Raw genomic sequence first — 12,397 nt, 5'->3', positions numbered from 1 at the left:
ACAGTTTTTGAAACAATATATTGCTTTAATTATAAAAAAGCAAATCAATTCGACTTTTATAAAGTCATGTATAATATTTAAATAAATAAATAAATATACCAATATATCATAAATATATGTTTACACCTAAATGAAACCAACACATTTTTGGAGCTGTACTTTTTTTTTAAATTTTTGATAAAATGCATAAAACTTGCTGGCTTACAGGTGCCTAAAACCACTCTAAACAAAAGTTTATGGTAGAGAACAACTCTAACCAAAAGGTCTTGACAGACTGCCATTCTAACCAAAGATGTTATGGCAGATGTCTACTGAAATGGCTACCATGCCCACCAAACGCTATCACTAGGACTGAAAACAAGACACTACATTAATCAGTAAAACTATGGATTTGTTCCTTTTTCTGAAAATGTATACCTGATCATGATCAGTGGCAACTCAAACAAATGTCAGCCTGAACAAGAACTGAAACTCACCAGGAGATATCTGAATACGTAGCTCACAGGTATATTGCTAAAACCACTGTTCTGTCTCAAAGTAAAGTGGGTGTTCACCACACATCTCATGAACTATGCATAATGATTTTAAATCATGGGAGCACACAACTTAAAATAGTTTATTCCATGGATTGCTTGAATTACTCTATATGAAATGCTGAGGTGCTTAAAAAGTGAGATTGCCAAGTTAGATTAGTTACATTGGGTGAAGTTGTCCCTTAGGTGTCTTTACCTACAGGTATATTGGACAAGACCTACTGAAAGCAGCCCAGTGGATGAATTTGGGTCACACAAATGGAATTTACTCTCATGGTTGGACTGAAAATGACTGATCCTCTGGAGTGGGAAATCAGGTGTATCTCATTCAACATGCTGTTATTGCAAACCTCTTCAATACAAGGGCTCAAAAAAAATGTTCTGACAACACAGGATGCTGTTTACTATTGTGAAGATTACATGTCCAATTAAAACAGACATTTTTTGTCTGGACCTGTAAAATAGGCAGTAAAGGAAAAAGACAGCTTAAAAAGGATGCAATGTAATGTAAGGAACGCTGGTCACCACCCCCACTGATGCATTCTCCCTGCAGCGTCCTGGATACCAGGGTGAATTTGCCAGTGTGCCACAACATAAGAGTGCTTTGTGTGCACCTTAGAGAGCCCAAGGAAGAATTCAAATGATCAAGCAGGCCACAGAGCAGGGGGTTGGCTGCAGGGCTTTGTGCTTGTCTTCCTTTTCTCCCTTAACTGGGCCAGCTTTACACAAAAGGCATATTAAAAAGGCCTTCTATTGCTTTAAGAGCTTCCAGCGCAGATGTTGTTTCCATGGCAACAGGAGAACAAAATGCATTTGAGGCATTTTCTGTTCTAATAATAACCGATCTGTACCTGAATGAACCTATGCACAAAGGTGGCACCACGTAAACATAATACACATCCAGGACATAATGTATATAAGTATTACGCATAAGCGTTCATATATTGGGGGGCTATATTCTGCAGTATTTCCATTTTACATATACGTTTGGGGGGGGGGGGGAGGAGGGGGAGGCTTTGGGTTATAACGGTGCTTTCATTTTTTTTTTGCCCCCAGATCTGCGGACATGCATACACACGTACATATATACTATAATACGCCTTTTTTTAAATCGACGCTTAATTACATCACAGAAATATATTAATGTATTAACCGAATAATGTGAATAAAAAGAAAAAAGAACAAGTACAGATGCGCTACGAGCAAGCGCACGCCCAGTCCAGGCTCCTTTGTTTCTCCTCGTAATGACTCTTCTGTCTCTCTCTTCATCGTCTTCCTCCTCCTCGAATTCCTGAAGATTAAAAGGGGAGCCGCGTGCCACCCGCGCACACCGCACAATGGACATGGGAGAGAGAGGGAGAAAGAGAAGGATGCACAGACCACCAGGCACAAAGCACAGGCTCTCCTCCGTTATTTAGTGTCACCCGCTGTCTTATTTACTTATTTTTAATATTTTTTTTTGTTCCGCCAATAATGTAAGCGTGCAACTTACCGTGTCAGGGTTGAGCCGTGCTAAAATGGCGAAGGTGGAGAGTCTGTCACAGATACATTTGGTCCGGAACGAAGTGAGCGGCACTGCTCTGCAACCTCTGGTCGACCAGGCTCCGAGCGGCGAGCTGCTGGACGGGCGACAGAAAGAGAGGGGGTGGGGGAAGGAGAGGGAGAGAGAAGACGACAGGATCAGTGAGCCACGCCACGCCGCGCCGCACCGCGCCTCCGCCACAGCACCGCAAAACGCAGGCAAGGAGACTACGAGAGTGTGCCAGAGCGCAGTGCGCGCCTCTGCCGGCAAGCGAGCACGCCTTTACGAGAGCGATGCGCTGCCAGTGCTGTCAATCAATCGATCGATCAGTCAATAAATGCGTGGAATCGGGGATCATTCTCAGCGCCCGGCCACACAGCGCCTTAAGACTCACCCCCTTTGTATCGGGCTTTAATTTTGAAAAATATTTAGAACATAACTGATTATTTTAAGTTTTCATTAGGACTGACAACTTTATCCTTCCAAAAACACAAGTCAGACAGATTGGGGGATATGATAAAATAAAAAAATCTTAATGTATGAATTTACTGACTTGTGAATTTACTGATGCATTACATTAAAAGAAAATTAAGTCAGTGAGTTTCTCCATTAGCCAATCAGCATACCATGTTGCACTACAAGATCACAGTATGGTATTTAAGAAACTGGACAGACCAATTGATTTTTTGTATATTACAATTAACGCATCTGTAGTACAATTAGATAGGAACTGGACAGTTCTCATTCATTTTTGCCTGACTCATTACTGCGTGAAGAATTTTACTAGAGGTATGAACTGTAATAAGTAGGCTAAATGTAAGATGTCTTTCTTGATCGATCGATTGATTGTTTGCTTTATTGCATAAAGTTATGCAGGAAATTATAGAAAATATAATTTTTCATTGATTACATTTTTCCTAATTGACTGATTTCATAACAAAAGTAAATTGTTACATACAGAAAAGGAATCTTTATCTCTGCCAATTGATTTATTGATTGCACCGCAGACAAAATAATAATAATAATAATAAATCAAGTTACATAATGGAATCCTCATCACACTACAGAAAAATGGTCAAATGTACAACAAGAGTACCATTCACTCTTAAAAATAAAGGTGCCAGAGTGGATCTTCAGAGTAATGCCATAGGGAAACCATTTTTGGTTCCCAAAAAGACCCATCCGAATGAAGGTTCTAGAAAAATCCTTTATGTATTTAGGTGTATAATAGGCTCCATACAGCTGTGAAATACCAGTGGGTCATGATTTTAAATGGACTCTTACTACATACAACTACACAGGTTTAAGTTCAGGTTTTCTTAATCTGCTAGTGTTCTGCTGGTAGTCTACAGTACAATAAGTATTTCAATATTAAGAAAGATATTCAAAGCTGAAAGAACCAACTTCATATGCAAACAGCCTTTCCACAATGAAACAAGGAACCACACAACCCAGTAAAGAACCATTATTTTCAAAATTGTGTGCTGTTCTACACCACCAACCAAAAACTGCACCACTAAATGCTATTCCTGCCTGCATCTACAACAAGAAATAGCATTAAAAGTGTTACAATATAGCCTTGCACATAGGTATATTTTTATCCAATTCAAATCAACCTATTTTCTCAACCAGTTTTATCTAGCAGTTGGGTACGGAAAGTTGGAGACTGTCATGAAAACAACATGAGCAAAGCGGGAATCACCTCTGTTTGAGATGCCAGTTCAAAAAAGGAAATACTCACTCACACACTTGCCATCACTTATGCCATGCCAATGAATCAGATGTGCCTGAACATACTGTGTAAGTTTCCAGGGAAACTCACATAGACGTAGACAGAACATGCAGACTTCCATGTAGAAACTGAGCAGATGTTTTAATTTCCTGAGTACCTCTGCACATCACCTGTTTCAGTTACTAACATTTCCCTGCTTTTCTTATTCTGGATTTTGCTTAGAGTGATAGTATTGAAAGCTGCTATTTTTCCCAGAATGAATCTTCTGTGATACTATTCGCACTGTTTTTGTCAAATTTGTTTGTGGCTATGTTAATCTTATGCTATAGCTGTATATTATAGTTTTATACTTGTGTAGCTCCTTTTCATATTTGTTGTTTAAAACTTTACAGGTGCACATCAAAGGTCCTTGTGGTCTGTGAGTGATACATTTTCTAGACAGCATTTCCTTTGTTTTTTTCCTATTTATTGCAAATTTGATGCTGTATTATAATGTTATTGCCTATGTAAATCACCATTTGATGGTGCAATGTGGATAATGGCACTATATAAAATGAAGACTGATTAATTTATACCACTGCATTGTAAAATATGGCAGGATCTAATCAATAATATTTTAGAATAATCTTCGATATCGGGAAAAGAATACTCCTCCTTTCTTGCTGCTTCAAAGATTTGTTCTGTTGGCTGTGCTCTTTTTATTTCTTTTTGGTGGGGGTTGACTTTTGGTTTTGTTAAGTTTGATTTGATTGTATGATTTGATTTTAATTAAAATTAATAAAAAAATACCCAACCCTTTACCATCAACCATGCTGTTTATGTTTATTAACTTTCAAATATTTTATTAGATCAATTGATTGATTCTTTCTGAATATTATTAACCAAAATAATTTGTACTAAAACAGGTTCAATTTAAAATGAAGAGTAAAAGGTTTATTTTAGTAGCATACATTTGGTAGTAAACAGCAAGTATTGTTTTAGGTGGCCTTATTATGATGGTGGCAGTATTTTTATCGGTACCGCAGTTTTCTCATTTTGAGGTTTTCAAGTGACCTTTATTGGGAATTCAAAATTAGCCTGGTTGTTTGCATTAATGGGTCCCATAATGAACTGGCAACCTGTCCAGGCCTGTTTCCTGTCTTGTGCCCATTGTTGCTGGGATAGACTCTTCCCAATATAACCCTGAATTGGATTAAATACTTTTGGGAATGTTATATTATGCTATTTTTTCCTCCACTTCTCTCTCTCTCTTTGTATTTCTCTCATAAACAACACAAATCAATGTAGTGATGGAAATCCTGAAGGCGCGGGTGGAGAGGTGTCTTCACTCCAGCAGGCTGATGATAACACTCTCTCGCCCACACAGACGAGAAGTGTAACGGCAGCTCAAGGCTGCCAGATGTTCTTATCAGCCAGACCGCCCTGTGAAATACAACTGCTACTACAGAAATGTGTACACTCATTCTTCTATTTTTTCAGTGGCATGTTGAGGCCTCGATGTTGATGTGTTGGACCAAAACTATAAAGTTGGGAATCATTTTCCATGTTCCAGGGCCACCAGGCATATTATTTGTTCTGAAGCTGACAGTGTGCTTCATGAGTAGAGCATATGTGTATCAGAAGAATGTGGGAGGCACCTGCAGATCCCTACTCTGAAACCCACTAAACTCTGAATGACTGAAAAAAAAAGTACCAAGAAACGTTTACTCAACTTTGGAAATCTGGAATGGGTAACGCTCTCCATTCAGTTCAGTGTGATTGGCTGATTGACTGTCTCTCGTGTAAGTTAACAGCTACAATGCTTATGATCAATTTTAACAGATGATATAAGCATAGCTGCCTTGAAACAAATGAAAAAATAATACACCTTTGAACTGAGCCATACGCTTCTAAATAGTTTAATTGGTGAATAGGTAGTAGATCTCAGCCTATAGTTATCCTCTCACAGAACATAAGCTAGGTATTGTCTGTTCACTATGCAGAAGGGAGATATTATTTCAGAATAAGGTGTTGAATTGCTCAGCTGGGGCGGTTAATAAATAACATCTGTGCACCTGTCTTGTGACAGGGACATCTCTACCATGGGATGTGCTGGAATGTGACATTAAATCAAGCTGGTGACTTTCTCTGTCATTTCTTTATGGTCTCTCAATTTGTGACCTTATTTTGCTCCAGTTCACTTTTCTCACAATTTTTCAAGAGAACCAATCTAAACTTTTAAGCTTAAAGCAATAACAAATTTAAACACAAATAGTAGAAACAGTCCCTAAATCAGATTAGAAGAATGTGTAAACTGTGAGTGGTGATAACAAGGTGTCTATGATTGCCCAATACAAACTGCTAGTGTGTGGTGACGTTGGGACACTTTCTAGATTAAACCATTGATACTACAGTAGTGTCTTCTCCAAGCATAAAGTGTCTCTCAGCAAGACTTTGTTGGAGCTCTGCACATTTTAGTGTTCAGTAGATAAATGAGAACCAGGGGCCTCATGTATAAATGGTGTGTACGCAGAGAAATGTTGTGTAAGAACGTTTCCACTTTCAAATCGCGATGTATAAAACCTAAACTTGGCATAAAGCCACACACATTTCCACGGTACCTCATACCCTGTTGTACGCAAGTTCTCCACTCGGTTTTGCAGACTGGCAGCACCCAGCCTCAAGGCAGTGCTACTGTTCCTGTGTGGTTACCTTTTCTTTTTCAGATCCACATCCCTGACGCGGCTTTATAAATACACTGAAATTAACCGCATATTGTTTATTAGTTTAATGCATCTGATTGTAATTAACCTGTAACAATATAATGATCCACGGAATGGTCAAACTATTCCAAATACCATAACTGCTTTAGATAGATAGATAGATAGATAGATAGATAGATAGATAGATAGATAGATAGATAGATAGATAGATAGATAGATAGATAGATAGATAGATAGATAGATAGATAGATAGATAGATAGATAGATAGATAGATAGATAGATAGATAGATAGATAGATACTTTATTTAGCGTTGTTACTCTCACTGCACCTTCTTTTAATTCTTTCAGCTGCTCCTGTTAGGGGTTGCCACAGCGGATCATCTTTTTCCATATTACTCTCACTGCACCACTCGGAGCAGCTGATCAGAAAGAGAATTATAGGTATACAGCATCAAGCACACGCTGCCTCAGCCATGCTTCCTATTTGAACTGCTTCTCACACGGCAAATGCTTCAAAACCTTTCCTGTACGGACCTCGCGGTTCAGAAAGAGTTTCATCCCAAGAGCTCTAAACACAATCAATCAGTTCATCAAGTGCTACTTGTAGAACTGTTTGGACTTATAAGTACAATCACCTCACTGTAAACTTGCACTACAGTTATAATATTGCACAACCTGAGCCACTTTATAAAGCGTGTATTTACATATGATGACGATATCATTTTTAAGATGAAATGCAGCAAAATATGTTTATTATATTATACAGAGAAAACTTTAACTTCATTTAAATAATCTACTGTATATTGTTAATAATTAAAGGGCACGGTGTCACTACGGTAGCAAGGATTTGTTCATGATCACGTTCACGGATTGTTCCTGCCTCGCACTGTATGCTTCACTGGGACTGGCATGAAGGATAGAATAATTAAACATGTACTACGAAGATATTTCAGCATTCCTTAGTTTTGAAGAATCGGCGTTATAAGCTTACAGATGGCTTAATGTCTATTACAGAGCTGATTGTGTGGCAATTGGGTATTTGGAGAAAGAAAAGGAAGGACAGGAAGTGGGGGTTAGTATGTTTGAAAGAGACAGTACTGCTACAATAAATTATTTCATTGAAGGTCACGCACAATCACTGTGCCACCGTGTTCCCATGTTTAATAACATGCTTTAACTCCTATCATCATGAAAATTATATCAAGTATACAACACAGTATTTTAATTATTCAGAGAGCTGTAATATTACGAATGTAATGGATTTTGTGTCCTGTTGAAGGAAGAGAAAGCTGATAAGCACATAGTGATTCACAGACATAAAGCACATAGAAGATCAAATGCAAAACAAAGCATTTAACGTGCTACTTTAGTTACGATGGGATTTGAGAAACAAGTAAATTAAATGATTTTAAGATGAAGTTTGTGATATTCTACTTTAATGACTAAATAAACTACGTGATCAAAGTGGAGATTTCGAGAATAAAGTTGACATTTCCTGCATTTTTCCCACTGTGTGCCTATTATTTTTTCTCTGTACCCTAATAAGCTTCATATGAAACTCAGACGGTGGGCTATGACTCTGCTTTTCACGGCGACTTTGATATCTGACAACTTCATTTTTAGTTCGGGCATTGTGCAACTTTGTGAACTTGAGCTTTCGAGTTTCTCCAACACTATGTGTCACTTGATCAACTTCCTTTTCTTGTTTATACCACTGTTTAAACCAACAAATAGTATGTTTTTCCTTGCCTCCACTTGGTATTCGCTGAAATTCTTATATTTTCCCCCATGCTTTTTCCATTGTCTTTTAACAGAAGGCTGAGCTTAAGGGCTATTTATATTGATTTGCATATTTAAAGAGGTATAATTCTGGGGGGAGTTGGGGCGGGACAGCAGGCACGTGCGTTACTTTTCATGCTGATCGGGATTTATGTAGCAGAAGAACGTGGAAGTTTGCGTACATACAGATTCCTGCATCTGGATTTTTCTGTACGCACATTCCCGCTTTTGTGCTTACGCCATGTTATAGTGTGAGTTCTACGCACAGCGTTATACATGAGGCCCCAGGTCTGTGAGAATGACCCATTAAATAAAATTAGTGTAGCAAAGTGTACTTTAGAGCTTTCAGAAAAGGTTCTTCACTGTCATCCCATATCTTCAAAGCACTGCCTGCATGTAAATAAACTCTGCTGTCAAGGATGCTGAATCTCTGGGTTTGGGAACAGGGAACAGCTGCTGTTTGATTGGGAAGTTTGACTTTTTTTGCCTGAAACAAAGATGAAAGAGAATCTTGTGGAGGAAAGTAGAAGCATATTGTAGCTAATTCTTTAACCTTGTAAAGCTCGGCCTAAAATTGCTGATCATAATTATATGCAGGTACAGTATTTTATTTGTACAACTTGCACATTCAAAAAGCGCATTCTTTTGTTCCTCCCTCATGTACATTTTGCAAATTCTTATCCTCCATATTTAAATATTTACTCATCTCAACATTTAGTCCTAGGCAGCAGGTGAGGACGTCCCACATCATTATATGTTAAACTAGCTGAAATTCCCAACGTTGCCTGGGAGCAAAATAAAGTGTTTTTTTTTTTTTTTTAATTGTTTGAGAAAAATATAATTAAAAAAAACACAACTTTAAAAATAAAAATAAATTAACAAACAATGAAGACTCACTAATGTGCTTGTCTTGCGGTCGTGTGTATGTTATCATCCAGTTGACGCTCGGAACCGCCCAACTCTATTTCACTTCAAAAGCAACAGGGGCACAGTGGTGCTCAAACATAAAGAATGCTAGCAGTCACCTCCAGTTCGCCCTCTGGTGGTCATTCCAAGTGTCAACTGGATGATAACAAGCATACAAGACCGCAAGATCAAGAGAAGGGGGTGGGTTAGGGTTGATTTCACCCTACAGTATTTTTAGTTGATTAATGAGAAACGTGTACTAAGTTTGACGAAAATTGCTCCAGCGTTCGGAAGTGATGCTGGAACATACACACACACACACACACGCACACACACGCACACACACACACACACACACACACACACATTGACTCTCTGTATATCCAATTCATTATAATAACTATTCATTCAAAATTTGTACTAACCCCTACTCTCTCTTCTGTTTCCTTTTCCGGTGTCCTATTGGTGGTGGCTTGTGCCACCACCATCTACCCAAAGCACCATGATGTTCCAACAATGATGGATGGATTAAAAGCCAGAAGTCTGTATAACCATCAGCATCAAGTGACTCTGTGAGAACCCTAACTACAAAGAGGACTATTTCATTTATGTTAGGTAGAATGCCCAAAGGGGACTGGGCGGTCTCGTGGCCTGGAACCCCTACAGATTTTATTTTTTTCTCCAGCCTTCTGGAGTTTTTTTTTGTTTTTTCTGTCCACCCTGGCCATCGGACCTTACTCCTTTTTATGTTAACTAAGGTTGTCTTATTTTAATTTCTTATTTGTCTTTTATTCTTCTTTTCTTCATTATGTAAAGCACTTTGAGCTACTTTTTGTATGAAAATGTGCTATATAAATAAATGTTGTTGTTGTTGTTGACTTTTATATATATAGATAAATAGAGTGCTGTTGCAGCCAAAGTCACCAAATAAGCTATTGATCCTCCTCTAATTGCTACCAAACACAAACATTATGGAATGCTTTCAAGACAACATCACCTTTTTAGGCATAAGGCAATGCAGATTTACTCACAAAAATTAAGAAGTAAATGGCCTGTCCTCCTTTCTCTAGAATCCAATTATTCTGCCAAGATTTCCTCAAAAAAATTCTTAAGGATGGTCACTCAACACCAAACGGAAAAAATCTACATACACCAGAAGTAAAGTCACTTAGTGCAAATCACAAGATACATCGTGTAACATGTATCTTCAGTAATATTACAGAACACTCAGGCAACATTTCATTTCAGGATTTCTGTACCTTTCTTCATATTTGTCTCTGCATTCCTACTAATAATCATTCATTCATTCATTCATCTTTGAACCTGCTTACCCCACTTCAAGGTCTTAGGAGTCAATCAATCAATCAATCAGTCTTTTCCCTGTTTTACACCTATCACCATCACAATGTGCTTTACAAAGCAAATGGGTATAAACAAGTTAAAGAAGATAATTAGAAAACAAACCAAATACTGGATGAATCCTTAAGAATCACTGCATACTTTTCCAATATAAATGGTATAGACACAGCCACAAACAAGTTAGCAGGGACTGCATAATTTTGCAGATTCCTCTACTGTTTCTTTATGTACAGGTCTATCAGCTGAATAGTCACTTCCCTACAGGTCACCATCACACGCACTTATGCCGCTCATTAACTTCTGAAATTGTTGTGGTACCTGCTGTGACACCCCAAAGACACTGTCCACTTGGCTTTCTCTTTTCTTGTTGGGGGTGTGGGCTTATTACAGAATACATGTCTCCTCCTATCTAGGCATAATTATTGTACAGATCAGTAGCCAGTCATTAGCAGATAGTCAGTGTGGCAGACTGAAGAGAAAGCACAAGCAGCCTGGTAATCATGGCAACATTAATGAGCTGCCTTTCATCATTTAAAGCAGCAGTTACATCTTGTCTAATGCTGGGGTGCTTTTCTCCTTGATGTGCTTCATATGTCCTTAACGCACCTCATCTATTTTGACCTTTGTGACTGTGATGGATTATTGTGACATGTGCCTGCAAAATATTTAGAGAAGAGAGTGGGAACATTGCTAAACAATCACTGTTTCCCTGTCCTTCCTTAAGGAGGAATAGGTAGAATTGTGGACCCTGTTGGGGTTCCACAGGACCTTAGTGATGAAACAGAGATTGTTAAGCTGGTTTGACTAATTAGAATTTTAACTTTCCATGCAATGCAAATTTACATCAGTGTTTATACATTTCTTTTGCTCACAGTGTGCTTTGTGTAAAGTCTATATCAAGTTTATATGCCATAAGTGTCGTTTGCCTTATGTAAAAAAAGAGAGGTCAACCTTGGTTTCAAAAAGTCTATTTATACAGCAAATAGGAAGCCATCACTCTTATCTCATCCCATTTGGACTACTAGCTCCTCAAATATCAGAAAGTCAAGTCAAGTGTCAGGCAATCTGAACTGTCACAAGTCCCTCAATTAGGTGTATCTCCTAAGCAAAGCACTGAATTGTCTGTGGCTTCCTATTAAATCTAACATGATATAATAGTCACCACCATAAAAAGTCAAAATCAGTTTCAGATCCTTCCATCAAGATAACAATTAATATCATTTAAGTAAGAATCATTTCCTCTTCTTAAAAATACTAGCTTCCTCCACATCTTTGAATCAAAGTCACTCCTGAAGTTATCGTTAATCTTATCAAATGGAAGATGATAGCCAGCTCTTTCAACATAATGACAATGGACTGTCTTATATATATTAGTGTAACGGCCATTATGTAAGTCATACAAGTAATTCAAATAAAAGTTATGATTACTGTTGACTCTCCTTTAATGAGAATGCTGCCCTTTATCCCAATACAACTGACACTCATTATTCTTTATGTATCAGCAATCTCCGCAATACTGTCAGAGTCAAGGTAGACAGACAGACAGACAGACAGACAGACAGACAGACAGACAGACAGACAGATAGATAGATAGATAGATAGATAGATAGATAGATAGATAGATAGATAGATAGATAGATAGATAGATAGATAGATAGATAGATAGATAGACTGTATTTGTCCCCAAGGGGAAATTAAAACTTTACCAAAAAACAAGAAAAGAAGTATATACATATACACTTGGCTGAATAAAAGAGCCACTTGTGTTGACAATCCCAGGCTTGTAGGTGGGAATAAGATGTGGTCAGATCTATTCTGTTTTGCTGAAGGTTTATGTGTAAAGGCATTGACATTCAAATACAG

At 38.0% G+C, this 12,397-nt stretch overlaps 1 protein-coding gene across 10 annotated transcripts in view; it reads right to left on the bottom strand.

The window, feature by feature from the left end:
- adgrb1a (adhesion G protein-coupled receptor B1a) overlaps positions 1–12,397 on the bottom strand; it is a 154,870-nt gene that overhangs the window by 37,993 nt on the left and 104,480 nt on the right. For 9 of the 10 annotated variants that reach the window (XM_028817484.2, XM_051935831.1, XM_028817487.2 and 6 more), the window contains one exon: positions 2,026–2,152. In XM_028817484.2, the coding sequence (XP_028673317.1) occupies positions 2,026–2,152 (127 nt within the window). The remainder of the gene's footprint in view (positions 1–2,025; positions 2,153–12,397) is intronic. The other variant, XM_028817485.2, reaches the window with a different exon arrangement.

The sequence above is a fragment of the Erpetoichthys calabaricus genome, chromosome 13 (assembly GCF_900747795.2).
Source record: "Erpetoichthys calabaricus chromosome 13, fErpCal1.3, whole genome shotgun sequence".
Lineage (NCBI taxonomy): Eukaryota > Metazoa > Chordata > Cladistia > Polypteriformes > Polypteridae > Erpetoichthys > Erpetoichthys calabaricus.
Note: the sequence above shows the minus strand (reverse complement) of the source record. Positions and strands in the feature narration are given on the sequence as shown.